At 30.4% G+C, this 16,247-nt stretch overlaps 2 protein-coding genes across 7 annotated transcripts; both read right to left on the reverse strand.

Moving 5' to 3' along the window:
* Nucleotides 1–2,098: 2,098 nt before the first annotated feature.
* On the reverse strand, nucleotides 2,099–5,794 carry LOC101221483 (protein LOL1). 6 transcript variants are annotated; one of them, XM_031881808.1, is made up of 6 exons: nucleotides 5,539–5,794; nucleotides 3,782–3,975; nucleotides 3,360–3,473; nucleotides 3,111–3,224; nucleotides 2,743–2,852; nucleotides 2,099–2,446 (listed from the first exon to the last, which is right to left on the reverse strand). In XM_031881808.1, the coding sequence occupies exons 2-6, from the start codon at nucleotides 3,843–3,845 to the stop codon at nucleotides 2,414–2,416; spliced, it is 435 nt and encodes a 144-aa protein (XP_031737668.1). In that variant the 5' UTR covers nucleotides 3,846–3,975; nucleotides 5,539–5,794; the 3' UTR covers nucleotides 2,099–2,413. The 6 variants fall into 6 exon arrangements, with proteins under 6 accessions (XP_031737668.1, XP_031737667.1, XP_011652657.1 ...); XM_031881807.1 differs by lacking the exon at nucleotides 5,539–5,794 and adding an exon at nucleotides 5,100–5,290; XM_011654355.2 differs by lacking the exon at nucleotides 5,539–5,794 and adding an exon at nucleotides 4,592–4,930.
* Nucleotides 5,795–12,859: 7,065 nt separating this feature from the next.
* Nucleotides 12,860–15,530, reverse strand: LOC101205841 (plant intracellular Ras-group-related LRR protein 5). Its single transcript, XM_011654356.2, has 3 exons — nucleotides 14,891–15,530; nucleotides 13,302–14,218; nucleotides 12,860–13,197 (listed from the first exon to the last, which is right to left on the reverse strand). The coding sequence occupies exons 1-3, from the start codon at nucleotides 15,423–15,425 to the stop codon at nucleotides 13,042–13,044; spliced, it is 1,608 nt and encodes a 535-aa protein (XP_011652658.1). The 5' UTR covers nucleotides 15,426–15,530; the 3' UTR covers nucleotides 12,860–13,041.
* Nucleotides 15,531–16,247: the final 717 nt, after the last annotated feature.

Consider the following 16,247-nt stretch of genomic DNA (forward strand, 5'->3'; position numbering starts at 1 on the left):
TATAGAAACACAAAGTAGAGAGCAAGAAAACACCTCAAATTCTTGATCCAAAAGTTGTGTATGATCTAATCACAATTCCTTGAGCATATAAAGAAATAAAAACCCTAAATCTAATCATTTTTATTTTGTGATTGGACAATGGCTTTTATTGTCAACCTCACACTTTGCTGTGTTTTGCTTCTTCACTACAAAGAAGAACAAAAAAGTGGCATCTTTTCATATGCTTTTTTTCTCCTACTTCTTACTGCTCTCTCTAAGTGTAAGGTCAATGTCAACCTTGAAGAACTTCAAGAGAAGAAGAGAAAACACATTTGAAAAATATATATATATATATAAAAGAAAGAATCAGATTCCCATTTCCAACTAACTCTTTACTATTCAATAATTCAGGTCCCCCACTTCTTCCCCCCAACTGGTTCTAATTCTAGATCTTCAAATCTGTGGTGTCCATTGCTAGCTAACCTTGTCTTGTCTCCACTTTAAGCCCCTTCACATGCTTGATTATGATCTTTTGTATTTGAACGATGATGACTCGTCGCATACTGTCTCTTCTAATCGAAGTCTAGTGTTTGTTATGTATCAACATATCGAATCAAACCATCTGTTTTGAGTGAAAGATTGATTTTTTGAGGTAAAAAGGTTGTGCTTTAAAAGATATTGCATATCAGTTTGTGACCAAAACACATGTTGTTATATGAACAAGATGAAGGAATGAAGAGCTCATTCGTATTCAATGCAAGACGATCGATCGATCTAGCGAGCCTCCGATCCGGATCGGTTAGAATGAACTGTGCTTGAGGGTCTGACAAGATCTTGATTGTTTTGTAGGCTAGCTTAGAAATAATGGAAAAGGTAGGTCAGGACACCTCCAGCCAATCTCATTGTACAAAGTTGATAAAAAGGACGATAAATTCATTGGATGACTGACATGAGACCTTATACACATTGTGACCAATTTTAATGGATGCTTTACATATTATTTCTTTTAGTTTGGGTTGTCTCCATACTTTTAAACCTCTACTTTGGTTCTTATACTTTCAACTTTTGTTAACTCTATTTCCTAATCTTTCAAACACCCGTTTTGTTCCATGCACTTTAAGTGAACACTTTCATTCATACATTCTCATTTTATCTAATTTTGATCTAAATTTTAGCATCCTAAAATCGACAACTATTATAACTACAACATTACTATTTCAAATATTTCTTTAAATGTACATAGATGAAAAGAAATTCTTTGAAAGTATGGAGACTAAAATGAGGGGCGAAAGTGAGAATTGTTAAAGGATGGGAACCAAACGAGTATTGTAAAGTAGTGCTTAAGGTTTGGAAATCCAATTGCTTCCTAACAACTTTAAAAGATAGATATTTGGATAAATCGTGGGGTAGAGGGAGTTCGGTTGGAGTATCAACAAGTACTGATTTGCTTAAAATTTGAAGGCAAAACATTGGACAATCACAGCACCCACAAGGGGCCAATTCATCTGCTCACATAATAACTTTCACCATGTGAATGAGCAGAAAGTGGGATAATGATCGTTGTGTTATTACCTTTGAATGCTTTCATCTCTATACTCATAGCTCTTTCTTCACTTACACATGCACTCCCCCTCACTTAGTCTTTAATGTAGAAGTTACAATATTGGATTCTATACGATAGAAAAATCTTTCTAAGGACTATAAAATAACTCAGGAAGAGTCTGTTTAAAGTGTAAAGTTAGAAGATGAAGTTTCTCGATAAATGTGTAAACTTAAAGAGTAAATACAATTAAAGATGAATTATTTAACACCTTTCTATATAGCTGGTGGGCCAAACACTTCTAAATGAGTATTATTCTCAAATCTTGAAGAGATGAAGAGTGGATTTCCTTTAAATGCAAAGGTTGTAGCTTAGTCCTATTCTCTATCTATCTATCTCTCTCTTGGTCCCAATTGAACATAACTCACATGGATCAGGTCATTTAGAATCTGAATTGACTGCAAAGCATTATGTAGTGATAATGAAGCAAGTAGGTTGACATGTCAAAAAGCTAATATCTGATATAAACCGTTTTATGCAATTCACAAAGAGAGGGTAAAAAGGGGGGAAGAAAAAGCAAAAAAAAAAAAACAAGCCAAAATCCATTTTTATCCAACAGTTATATTACACTCAAGACAGTATAAGAACTTGTCTCTCTACCATATTTATATATATTTTCTCAAAACTACTTAAAGCATTCATCAAACCACTGTGAAGATGAAGAAAATAGCAACATTTAAAGTTCACGTGCAGAAATACAGCTCTATACAAGTGAATATGATGAGGAACCTCCGTTTGTCAAGTCAAGACAAACACCCTCGAGGGCATTACAAATATTGGGCAAAGCCGCAGTTGTCGAATTTTGGACAACCATGTTTATGATAACTTTAGCTATTATGCTTTTTGATCGATTGCACTCGTTGACATCTACAATGAAAGACATTGATAATGTGAGATACTAGAATGTATGGTTTCACTTCATATTCAAGTAAGAAATGACAATGGAAAGATAGAGTTAAAACTTTAAAAGCATAGATTAAAGAATTTTGAGTCCTATCAGAGCCATGTTTAATGTTCTAAGCTTTCGTTAATTCTTAAACAACCCGATGATTTAGATCGAATGACTTTATTCCAAGTTCATGTTCATATGGACAAAGAGAGTTCAACAATGCTCGTATAGAAAAAGAGAGTTCAACAAAAAGAAGTTTTTTTTTCTTACTTACCCCAACTGATGTTACAAAATTGCATACTGCACATTTCACTGATCGTGCTCCATATTGATACATCAGTAGCATCCTGCAGTTCCCGCAGCTAACGTGCGCCACCTGATTCGCTGAAACAGTATGGATTTATTGCTCGATTCACATGAGTATTGCCTTACCAAACAAAGGTTTGTAGCTCTAAACTATTTTCTAACGATATGCTAATTTTAGTGAATAGTGAATCAATCAATAACATAATGTTGCTACTCATGATGGGAGTTAGCTAGGAATGAATTGTTCTAAACAGCCTACGCAATCTACCAAGATTTGTTCCGGATGTCTAACGTTATTTCAATTGGAGTTTTTGAAAGTTACTGAGATTTCCATACCTTCCAAAGCTAAGTTGACAGTGTGGCAACAAGAACATTGGACACTCGTGGCACCACGGATGTACATGAGAAGAGTGTGGCAGCCTCCACACACCAATTGTGCCATTTCTGTGCCTGTTTTACACAAAAAGTTACTAAAACTTCCAATCTTTCTTCTAAACAAAAAACAACAGAATTCTCCAACAGAAATTTCAAATTTAGCATTGGCACGAGCTAGATGGTGAAAAGGAAGAGGAAGAACAAATATACCGGGTGGCGGTACAGCAGTAACTGCATTACAAACAGCACAGCAAACAGAGGTTGCCCCAACAGGATAAAGTAAAAGGTTTCTGCATCCTGAGCACACAAGTTGGCTCTGTGTGGCTAATGACCAACAACCAAAATGCACATTTCAAACCTCAGTTGAGTACCAAATATCAAACCACTGATCTAATGAAACCAAACACATAAAAAAAACCCAATCTAATTCTAAAAAACATAAGCCTCTTCTTGAAGAATCGCTCATAAAACCTAATTTAGAATCAACGCTATGAATATTCAACATCAAACAATAGGATTTACAGCTCCAGTGATGAGAAAATTGGAAAATGGGAAACTAATACATTTTCTCAGCAACCAAACAAGAAGAATGTAGTTAAGAAATGAGTAAAGTTTTGAAAGAGAGTGAATACCATTAGAAGGTTGTGTATAGGGAGCTGGAGGGGTTGGATATGGAGCAAGAGGAACTGGTGGCATTTTGCAGCTTTGATAAAGCAAAATCTTTCCTAACTTTTCTTTTTCTTTATCTCTATCTTCAAACCAAGCTCTCAAAAGCTCAGACAAAACCAGCTACTTCCTCCATGGAAACAAGTTTGTGGAGATGAACCTGTTGAGAAAATTCACAGAAAATAGAGGAATCAAAAGAAGAAAACAAATAAAGATAGAGAATTGCAACATGGGTTGGGAAGAGAGTTGGATAGAAATGAAGGAATTTTGATGAGGGTGTTTGAAAAGTGGAAGGACCCTGAAAAAAGAGTAAAGTAAAGTAATGTAATGCAGTGTATTGATATTGAGAAGAAATGGAATGGAACAAACCAAAAAAATGGAGAAACCCAGCTAGGAAGTAGCTGGGGGAAGAAAGGTTGAAAAGGCAATGAGTTGAAGTGAGAGGGGAAATTCATACGTTTGCAAGTTGGAGGAGCAGATAGAAGAAAGGAAGGGGAGATAGAGGAAAGGGATGTAAAAATTTTAGATTTGATAAAGTAAACAAAGTAAGAAACATAAAAGCAAAAGGATAAGTATCAAATAGTTGTTTGTTGAAGCCTTTCTTACAACAAAGCTTTTTCTTTCTTTTCTTTCTTTCCTTTGCAAGGCCTTCTCTTAATCCCCAGTTCAAATTTCAAATAAATCACCACAAAACATGCATACATATATATTACAGAAAACTAGAGAAAAGAGTATAGAATCCACCAAAAGAAAGTGCATAGTGGATTTTGCCTCACCTGTTTTTTAACTTGAGAATTTTGTCCTATTGCTTACATCATTATTAACTAAAATCATCTTTCTCTTCCCTAGTTGGAGTGGTTTCAGTTTTTTCCAATTACAATGGTGTCCCCAACAATAAAGGATCAGAGCCATCAAATGTGCAGCTAAGTTATCTGATTGGGTTGAACTTGCTAGAAAGCAAGAGAGAAAAGTGGAGAAAGTGGGAGGAGATCGAGATAAGGTGAGGGTTGTAGAGGCGAGTGAGAGAGCAAGAGGGAAGAGTACTAGACGTGTTGTTGTAAAGATCCATAGATAGTAGATCAGGAGTAAGAGAGAAAACCAAAGATGGAATCTAAATATGCCATACAAAAAAATCTTAAAATTTAGAAAGTTAAATATCATCTCAATCCAATAATTTAGGATGAGTAACCCACCTCACTCGAACATAGCACAATAAACATACAAACTTGAACATAAAACTACACAATTCAACATCTTTTAGGTACATGTAAAAGAAACAAGTACCAGTAACCGAATCAATTTTCTTCCCATCAAAACACAAGGACCCGGTAAGATCCATTTTGAGTTAAGGAGGTTGAAGCAACCCAAATAGTTAAAAGGGATGATTGGATAAGTAATATGTTATGGTTTTGGTTAAAGAAATGGAAGGCATGATGGGATTGGTGAGACATCAATTCAAACACCAAAAGCTTTAACTAATTAATTAATCAATTAGTAATTTTTTCAAAAGTTTTGGTGATAAAGAAGGCATTTGGTACACGTGAGTGTGGGGGCCAAAATGCCACACGCTCCTCTCTATTGGGAAATACTCATGGCTGTTCATCAGCCGCGTCACACCCTTTTCTCTCCACCTTACTGTATTCTACTTTTGAGCTATATTTTTTTTGTCTATACAAGAGCAGATAAGTTAACTGAATAGAAAGGAGAAAGATAAAAAACTTACTTTTTCCTACACTTCTCTTCCATGCTTCTCCCCCATAATCTACCTTTTCCCGGTTGCCATTTGTAGGGAGTTGTCAACCATATTTTCATCACAGAAAATTTGGGTTGTCTGGAAAGGAATCAGAGAGGTTGTTGGTACGTGAGATGTGTTATCAGTTTTCATCCAAATTGATCTGTATGTAAAGGGGATTACTTGGTTTTTCTCGTTATTTCAGAAAGTGGTGTTAGATCTGTGGCCTTTTTCACCTTTTTCACCTTTTTCACCAAGAGAAGGGAGAAAGCGAGAGAGAAGAGATAAGCTAAAAGAGTGAGAGTGAGAGTGAGAGTGAGGGGTCCAATTTGGTTGTACGATGTTAAGGGAAAAAATCTTAAGAGAGTATGTCAAATCTCATCTCAATTTTAATCTTTTACATTATATGTATGATTAAATTTTTCACATCATATCCAACTAAAAGCTAGTTGTAAATTTATCTCATAATTACAAGGTATGTATTATGTACTACTCCTCTAATTACAACTATTCAAATCATAATAATAATAATAATGCTCTAAAATATAATCCAAATTCAATGTTCACAATCAATATATAAAACACTATATGCTACAATTGTGGAATTTGTTTATTATATTTATTAAAGGTGAATTAAAGTTCTTGAATTTCAATCATGGTGGTGTATTATAAAGTTTGTCATGCTAGGTTTGTCACACATGTACGTGGTTGATCTTATTTCTCAAAAAGAAAAAAGAAAAAGAAAGGAAAAATGTGATAATTGATCTTAATTTAAACATGGTTTATGTTAGAAGAGTGATGTGCATTTGTATTATATACATATAATGGGTCCATATGATATAGTACACCCCTCAGCTTGTTTATCATAATTTAATTCAACACAATTATTGAATAGGGTGATGATAAGTTTGAGATAGAAAGAAGTTAGAGATTATTGGATAAGTTAAAGAATAGAAAGAGATGTCAAAAAATGAAAAGATGTTGAGATATATACTTTGTTTTTCTCTGAAAAATAATATAATACCCATTTAAAAAAGTTACGTAGTAAAGTTTTGGACAATGACGATTAGTACTCAATGAATTAAGGGTTATGTGGTTTTTTGAAGTGTAAAAATGGTATAACACAAAGCTAAAAATGACAAATATTGTTGATTAGATAATGATTGAATATTATTGTTTTTTCTTTTTTCCAAAGTAGAAAAATAAGTTCTTCAAGAAAGTGTTTTCATGATTGAATTGAAGTATGGGCATTGGGCATTGGGCATTGGGCATTGGGCATGTCCACCTTCTTAGCTTCTTTCATAAAATTTAAAGTTAAATGGAAACTTGAAGGTTCATAGATAAGCATTGTATATATATATATATATATATATCATATGTGTATGTGTATGTGTGTGTAGGACCATAATTTGTACTTTTTGTTGGTTTTCTTTTCTTTTTCTCTTCAAAAGGATTATCCCAATTGGATATTCTCATTATACATCTCTCAATTATAAAATATGTTTTGATTTCAACTCAAACTAATTAAATGATGTGAATAATTAAAATATTTTTACCTATATACTTTTAGTCAATGTATATTTTCTCTTATTTACTTCTCTAAAGTACTCTCTAATCACATATATTCCATAGCCATCTTTTGTTTTCTTTCATGTATATATATATATATAGTTATTATTTTCATTTATACCTTTAATCGTTTTTAAGTTTTTGTATAAGCAACAATTTAGTCTCTCAAATTAAGTAAGTAATGATTATTTAATCTTTATACTTTACCATTTGTAAGGATTTATGATCTTTGTTGTGAAATTATTAGCATAATTTAATAAAATTTCTTGGATGTGTATGTATATAAGAAAAATATAATCAAAGATAATTAAGTCGTTAAGTAATAAAAATTAGGAGAATTGTCAAAAATAGTAAAATTGACAAAATATTTATAAGATATAGCAAAATTTCAAATTCTACCAATAATAAACATTGATAGACATTGATATTCTTCTATCAGTGATATTGATAGACAGTGATATAAGTTTATCCGTTCTATCATTAGAATTCAAAATTTTGCTATAGTTTATAAATATTTTATCAAATTTGTTATTTTTACAATTTTTTTAAAAAGTAATCTTTGGTTTTTTTAAAAAAATACAAATTATGTAAAGTATATAGACTAAATTGTTACGCATTATAGAATAAATTATAACTTCCATAAAAAAAAGTAGTAAAATGTGTACAATAATTTGTCTCCAAATTTTCTTGATAAATCATTTTTTTTGTACAATTATTAGAATAAAAGGCAAAGTAGTATGAAACAAAAAAAAAAAAAAAAAGCATAGAGATATGAAAAAATATTATAAAATTGAAATTTGTAAAGCAAAACAAATTAGTTGAGAGTGTAGAAATTCCAAAGAGAAAAGAGGGGTTTGTGAATCTCAAAGATCTAATTGTTGTATCAAATGTATATATGGATGAGGCCAATTGAAAACTACTTTCACTTGTATTGTCACTTTCAATAGCGTTTCACATCTTCTTTTCTACACTCATATTTCAACTATTTTGTTGCCCCTAATATACAACCTTTTTTTTTCTATGGTGTACACCACATTACACACTAACCCAATCATATAACTCTTATATACAAAGTTTTCTTTTTCCTATTCAATTCAATAGGTAGTTAAGTGTTGTTGCGTATTTTGAAGTGTTTGTTCTAGTTCGGATAATAATAGACTCTCTTTATCAATATCTACGTAGAGAGAACTATATATCTATAGAGAATAGGACGATGTGTACTAGACATAATATAGGCTTTATGTACCACTTTCTTAAAAAGTTGGAAGTGTGATGCAAAATTCAAACTTATTCGCATATATAATCTCGTGAGACCAAATTTTCAAACCTAAAGAACTCAATTTTAACTCGTAACTATTTTTATTTTCAATTTGGCATGTGTGTAGGGGACATGACACCCGATAGCAGACACGATAGTCTACTTCTCTAAAAGGTTGTAGCAAAACAAGAAAGTCCGCCTAGTTGATTTCAGTGCACCACAAAGATAATCCTTTTAATAGATGTACTGAACATTAATTATGTTGGATCTATTTTGATATATATATATATATATATATATATAAATGCACCCACCACTTTACTTAATAGATTTTAAACTTTCATATCATATAATAGCAATGTACAGTTTATCTACTTTTAAGATATGTCATTAGGATAATTTTGTAATTAACGTGATTGCTGATGATGTAAGCAAGACGATAATGTTCGATAGTTGCAAAAACTATTGTAAAGTATCACATAAAAAATCTATTATATAGTTATGTGTTTAAAGTGACATAAAGATGAAAAGATTAGTTTAATGGAAAAGTAAAAGAGTTCCGATTGGTCATTTCCACACAATACTATTCCTTTTTCCAACTTTTATAAGGTTAAAGATAGAATGAATATTTCAAAAAAGGGCCTACCCATCTCTCTAAATCTTCTTGATTTGACAACATTAAGCTTGACTAATTTTAGTCACATTTTCAAGAATGTTAAAAACTATATACATATCTATATATATATATATATATGTATGCATGCATGTTCTTCCTTTTTTTTTTTTTTATCATAATCAAATTTTATCTTTAACCCAATCCACTTCTAAACAAACTCATCCACTTGTTTGGCTTAATTTCAATTCAAATAGATTTCAATCTTATCAAAAGAAAAAAAGAAACAACAACACTAATCCACTTGCCTTTTAATTAATTTAAAAGAAGATTTTTTGATGTGACAATCCATCTCAAACCCTCCAATTACATAAAAGACATACAAATTTAAGAACATATCTAAAATCAAATCTGCTATACTTCTAAATCAATATTTATATGAAGTAGACATTTGTGTTCAAATTAATTGACCAAAATTTTAAAAAAGATTGAAGTAATTTAGATATTTGATAAAAGAAGCTCTTCAAATTATTATACTCTCTCATTTATTTTCACATATATATATATATATTTTTATTTAACCTTCAAATTAATGCAAGGGAATTAAAACCATAAAATATTTAATCATTTCTCTTTTCTAAATAAATTGATTTAGAGAGATATAATTATAACATTAATCATTTCTCTATCACACTACTAGAGAGATAAAAAAAAAGGACTATCAAGGAAGGAGGACAAATTATGACTTTTACTTTGACGAAAAAACAAAAATAAATTTAAATTGTTAAAATAGCCCAACATAAAAATTAGAAAAATAAATAAATAAAATAGTTCCGGAAATGCTCCTAACAAATATATAAAATACAATTGTTCACATTAACCTCAAATACATTGTAAAATAACATACATGCTACATAAAAATTTTTCCCCAAAAACATAAACATTAGAAAAATTGTCATTAATGGAAAACTTAAAATTTAAAATCTCTACGAGTGATCATTTTTTTCCTTGGATTTCGGCCACTTACTTTCTTCTTTCATTCGAAATCCTAGAGAAAGTTTGTCAATTTATCAAAGAATTCAAAAGGGGAGCATCGTTGATATTATAATAAAGATAAAATCATGAAATTATACCATAATATTCAAAACTTGTATACATCGGTGAGTTGAATTATACCATAGAATTCAAAACTTGTATACATCGGTGAGTTCGTCCACTCAAATCGATGAATTCTTCAAGTTCTTCATACATTCGAGGTTCATTTGAGCTCTTCTCCTCTCTTGTTTGCAAGAAAAAATTTATCTCTCCCATTCTATTTGTCTTTGGTCGGCTGCCCCCTTTCTCAATCTCCTTCTTTTCTTTTCTCTAATAAAACCTAAAAGATGAAGATTTAAATAATTGTAAAAATGTCATTGAAGCATAATTAAATAATAAATTCTAAATTCAAATTGTTATTTAAAATATATTAAAATTAAAATTAAAATTGTTATTAAAAATATATTTTATGTCTAATTTAATAAATGGTTTAAAATATAACAAATTTGAAAATATTGTATATAATAAATTGTTTAAAATATAACAAATTCAATTTTAAATAAGTGATTGCCATAAATATTAAAAATCCGAAAATTGGTGATGAATTATAGGCATATATTTAGGAGATATCGGAGATTTTGCAAATTCCAAAAATATCATAAATTAGTTCATATTTTTCAAAATTGATTGCAGTTTGCAAATACACTGTATCTGTGACTGTATGATATTTTGTCTCAATATTTGTAAATACATGTATATGTAAAACATATATTATCCTACATAAAAAGAAATAAACACATATTATACTTTTTGATTCAGATATGCATAGCAAGAATGATTGGAAATAAAACGCCACAAACAAAATAAAACGTCTAATTAAAATAAATATGAATATTAACATAATTAAAAAACACAAGGTGAAAAAATAATTATTTGATACAAGAGACACAATAAATTAATTTTTTTTAATAAAAATCAACCAAAATAGGTGTATAATCATAATTAGCACAATTGTAGGGATGAAATATAATGACTCGGGAATGGTTGAAATTCTCATAACTATTTTTTTATATTAACCATACATACTATTTATTATATAAATCATACAAAAAATATTGAATTAGTGATTATCATTATTTTAGAGATTAGATTTCATAATATTTGAATTCAAAATATTATGAAATCTAATAAATAAGAAACGGTTGAAATTTTTTTAGTAATTTTTTAGGAGAATCTTTATTAAACCTCTTTTATGAATTAAATAAATAAACGTTAATTAATTTGATTAAAATACTAAAAATTCAAAATTTTATTATGAATTATAGGCATACATTAAGGGGATATTGGGAAAATCTTGTTAATCTAAAAATTATCATAGTTAATTTTTTTCCCAAACTGATGGTAGTTTGAAAATGGTATATGATATTTGGCCTCATTAAGAAAAAGTTATGAAACGTACCTTGACCGAAAAATATTATCAATGGTTTTATCGTGTGAATTAAATAGTGTAAAATAAATAGATATTATTAAAAATAATTTGTTAAGCGTGTACAAATCCGATAATCTGTATAAATTGAAAGCATGAATCTAATCTATATTAGTTAAATGAGATCCATCTGAAACATACATATCTATTTAATATTATTATAAAATTGAATGATATGCAAATACATTGTATGTATTATATTCTCTTATTTTACGCTGCACAAATATACTATAACTGAACAAAAAAAAAGTTGCACATTATCAAGGTGTAAAATCCATTGAAAATTTGCAAAAAAAAAAAAAAAAATATCTACTTTATGCAATTTGAATTTTCTATTTTCCAAATTGTCCTGTATTATTTTGATTTTGCTAATTGTACAGTTATCACTAAAAAAATTAATTGGAATAAATATATAACTTTTTTTCTCTTATTTTTATTGGTTAATTGAATATTTTGAATTGTTGAAGCCCAACTTTTGAAGCCCATTTCTTTTAGGAAGCATTTGACTCATGGATTGTTGTTGAAATCAAAAGATGGAAGTTTTTCTAAGTAACCCTATCTATCAACCCTAATTTACATCCACTTTCTTTTTTCTTCTTTTAATTAGAAGTTTAAATTTATATAATCTTTTGTTGTATTAAAAAGAAAGTGAAAATATCAACTTTACAATAATCTATAGGTTTGGTTTTCTAAAATAAGTAAAAAATAGTTGTTTACGTGTCTATACTTTTAAGCTTGTTTCCTAATAAATCTCGAAACTTATGAGCAAGTGCCTAATCGGTCATTGAACTTTGAGAATATTTAACTGGTTGTCTTTGTATCAATAGGTCTTTGAAATGTAAATTGTTCAAACTTTTAGAAAATTGATTGATTATTAAATATAAAAATTGTGTTGATTTAATAAAACCCTAAGCTTTTAACTTCCTATCACCTAAGTCTCATGAATTATTTTAAAATGTAGTATAAGCTAAAAACATTTTTTATGCAAATGAAATGTTTAAAGACCTATTTTAAATATGTTTTAAAGTTGAGAGACCAAATAAAAACAAATTTGCAATTTAACTTTTAACAAAAATAATAGTTCACCGACTATGATAATATAGATTAATGAAAATTGCATAAAATGACAAAAATATTTAGAAAAAAATAGTTCATGACATTTTTTTTTTCTTCATATTAGTGATATCAAACAATTATCAGACACCTGTTGGAGGCTATCAGAAAATTTACTACTTTTGGAGTTTAGAAATGTAGTGTATGAACCTTATTATCGTAAGGTTTTTTTTTCTATTTTTGTAAGTGACAGTAGATTAATTTAGCATTTGGTTCCATTCGATTAAGTTTGGTTATAGAAAATTAAATGTCCAAAACTCTAATATTTTTTTTCTATAAATGCACAACTAACTTACAACACTCCTTTTCCTTTACAAGTTTGACAGAAACAGAAAAGAGAATTTTTTTGCTATCTAACCATCCTATATATTATATGCAATACACACATAGAGCCTTATTTTTCAAAGAAAAAACGACAAATCAAAGCTGCAATTCAGTTGATAACCTGTCTTTGGATGTATTTCTACTTTCGGAACAACATATGGAACAAAACCATAACCAAAACCCATTCTCTTGTGTTGGTTGAGATTTTGTGTCTCTTTTTTCAACTGCATCAGCCATGTACTTCACAATAGCCTGGTACATAAAGTATAGATATGAATGCTGGATTAGTTTAAACTAAGAAACTTTTGTTTAGTAGAGACAAATACCATTGAACAAGTAATAAGTGTTTGCTTTACCTGAGCACCCAATTCAACAACTTCTCTTGGTGGTTCTTCTAATGGAGTTTCATCTATTTGGAGAACTCTCAATTTTGATAAGAACCTGAATGATTCTGGCAGGAAGCGTATCTGGTTTGCACTTATGTCTAGCTCCTCTAGCATCTCTAGATTCCCGATTGATCTTGGTAAGGCTGTCAGGTCGGCGAAGTTTTTGCCAACATTCAGCTTCCGGAGACTCACAGCGAAACAGAGATTTTCAGGGATTGTTTCCAATTCGTTGAAGCTTACGTCTAGCTCCTTCAACTTGGGGAGATTTCCCATTGTTGTGGGTAGTCCTCTGATTCTATTGTAATGTAGGGTGAGAATCTCCAAGCATTCGAGCTTTCCTATTGCCTCGGGAAGTGCTTTGATCTCGTTAAAGTCCAGCCGTAGCTCAACCAGCGATGAACAGGAGCCGATTGTGTAAGGTAACTCCTCAAGCTCATTGGTTTCCACATTTAGCTTCTTTAAACTAGTCAACTTGCCAGTGATTTCTGGTAAATGCGTGTAAAGGTTCGAACTCAAGTCGAGAGAAATAAGGTTTTTTAGGTTCCCGAAAGAAGCTGGCAGTGATTTTAGCCTGTTTGCATGCAGGTCGACGTAGGTGAGATTGACAAGCTCCCCAAATGTGTCGGGAAGGTTTATTAATTGGTTCGAGTGAATGTTGAACTTTCTCAATGATTGAAGTCCACTGATTCCAGGTGGAAGAGCCATGATTTTGTTTTCTGATAGGTCTAATTCAACAAGATCAAATAACTTCCCAATCGAAATTGGAAGCAATTCCATCTTATCCATTAACTTTCCTTTCAAATTTAGAACAGTTGACCCACTTTTAGCAATGTTTTCAATCAGAGCAGCAACTTTCATTAAATTCAATTTTTCAGTTTCTCCTTCACCTTCAAAACAGATAACAATACAAACTTAATAAGACTATGAAAATAGATGGATGAGAAACGAAGTTATTGACTTTTAGAATCCATGAGAACCAAATTCAATCCAAAAGAAAATTCTAATTGACTAAACCAACCATCCAAATCAATGGTGGTTCGATGTCATATCCGAATCGTAAAACTGATATCCGAGTTGAGATACTAATCCCAAATTCCCGCAAAGTCGCGGTTGGTCCCCCAAGCAATGAATCATCAGAATATTTCAAACTCAGGCCTACACATCCCATTGATGTGATTTACATATAATCACATAATATCCTTTGATATTTGGAATAAAGTTCTCTATGATACTAATCTCTTCAATGGATAAAGTTATGTCAACAATATGTTCATGAAAGTTTGAATTTTATCCTTGTTCATTACACTCTTCTATTCTATCAACTCATCTCCTTCAAATATCAATCAATTAAAAAGTTTAAGGATGATTTTTTTTTATCCATCCAAGTTGACTAAACTTCAACAGCAAACTATTGATCAAACCTCCCAATCACAGAGGAAACAGAATGTTCTCACAACTTCACGAATCAAAGTAAGATAAAATTCTAATTAATCACAGAGAATTTCATATTAGAGAAAATATTACACCAAAAATAAACAACCAGAGAATTTGAAATCTACCTGAAGAAGATAATGGAGGAACGAATGAAGAATTCTTAACCAAATCCTTGTAGTCATTGCTTTCAAATTCTTCATTTCCTTTCTTCTTCTCCAAAATTGGGTCACTAATTACAGTTTCTTTAGCAATTTTCTCAACTGGGTCACTCAAATTCAGAGACGTTTGACCCTGAGAATTACCAGAAACCAAATCAGAAGCTCTTTGAATGAGTTCATCGAAGGATCTAAGCATTTTATCAAGCTCAATCAAACGAATAGCCTCTCGCCTCTGTTCATGGCTCTCAAACAAAACCATCGTCTTCCTCATCTGCTGCAAAATGAAGAACAGCTCTTCAGGGACATTTTCGGGGACTTGTTGCTTTGAAAGCTCTGCCAATTTGAAATCCTCGTCGTTCTGGACTGTATTAAGAATCGCTACAGCTGCTTCTACCTCCTCAATGGAGGGTCTGGCAGGAAGTGATCGGAAAATTCTTGTGAGTTCGTTGACAGTGTCTATGAAGGGAGATGGAAGTGGGCCTTGCTTGAAGGTCGCATCCATGGCGATTTCGGTTTCCAATTGGGATTTGAACCCTCTTGAAGACGAAGAAGATTGCTCCTCAGGTCTTCCTAAATAAATTTTTCTGTGGGCTCTTATTGTGACTCGTTTCTTCATTTTCAAATTCATCCTTCTAATTTATATATAATTCGAAAAGTAAATAATATAATAAATAAATAAATAAATAAATAAATATATATATATATATATATATATATATATATATATATATATATATATATATATATATATAAATAGTTTTGTATTTCTTTAATTTTTTTAGTTTCCATAGTTTTGTCTGATTGTTATTGGTAAAAAGGGAAACTTTTTTCAATCATATTTATATCTTCATTTTTTCCAACGTTGATATTTAAAATAGATTATATTTTTATTGGTATTTAAAACTATTGTCTCAAAATAAATAAATAAATAAATAAATAAGCTTTAAAATTGCATATGAATCAGTGTTTTCAGGACTTTTCCAACAATAGCCAAACATTTTATGACAATAAGACTGTGTTACTGCATTTTTTAAATTACAAAAGTAACAAATTTAAAAGTAGATAACCATCTCATAATCATTTAATCCACGTTCATATTTATAATGTGTAAAGAAGAGATGCTATTGACTGCTTTTTTCTAAATTTTTTTGTAATGCAATTTTTCACTTTTTAATTTCAATCCTCACAAGTTATCGAATTAAAAAAATGATTTTAGTATGTCTACCTGAAAGTAAAATTTTATTCTAAATGTGAAGTTTTTCAACACTTTTGACCACATAAAGAAAAAAAATTAACCTTTACCAATAATGTATATATATATATT

Source organism: Cucumis sativus, chromosome 3 (genome assembly GCF_000004075.3).
Source record: "Cucumis sativus cultivar 9930 chromosome 3, Cucumber_9930_V3, whole genome shotgun sequence".
Classification (NCBI taxonomy): domain Eukaryota; kingdom Viridiplantae; phylum Streptophyta; class Magnoliopsida; order Cucurbitales; family Cucurbitaceae; genus Cucumis; species Cucumis sativus.

Coding starts and splice junctions, on each gene's coding strand:
- LOC101221483 (XM_031881808.1), bottom strand. CDS start 3,845: ATGCCACCAGTTCCTCTTGCTCCATATCCAACCCCTCCAGCTCCCTAT. Junction 3,474..3,781: donor CTATACACAACCTTCTAATG/GTATTCACTCTC, acceptor GTTGGTCATTAG/CCACACAGAGCCAACTTGTG. Junction 3,225..3,359: donor TACTGCTGTACCGCCACCCG/GTATATTTGTTC, acceptor TGTGTAAAACAG/GCACAGAAATGGCACAATTG.
- LOC101205841 (XM_011654356.2), bottom strand. CDS start 15,425: ATGGATGCGACCTTCAAGCAAGGCCCACTTCCATCTCCCTTCATAGAC. Junction 14,219..14,890: donor TCCTCCATTATCTTCTTCAG/GTAGATTTCAAA, acceptor TCTGTTTTGAAG/GTGAAGGAGAAACTGAAAAA. Junction 13,198..13,301: donor TTGTTGAATTGGGTGCTCAG/GTAAAGCAAACA, acceptor TTTATGTACCAG/GCTATTGTGAAGTACATGGC.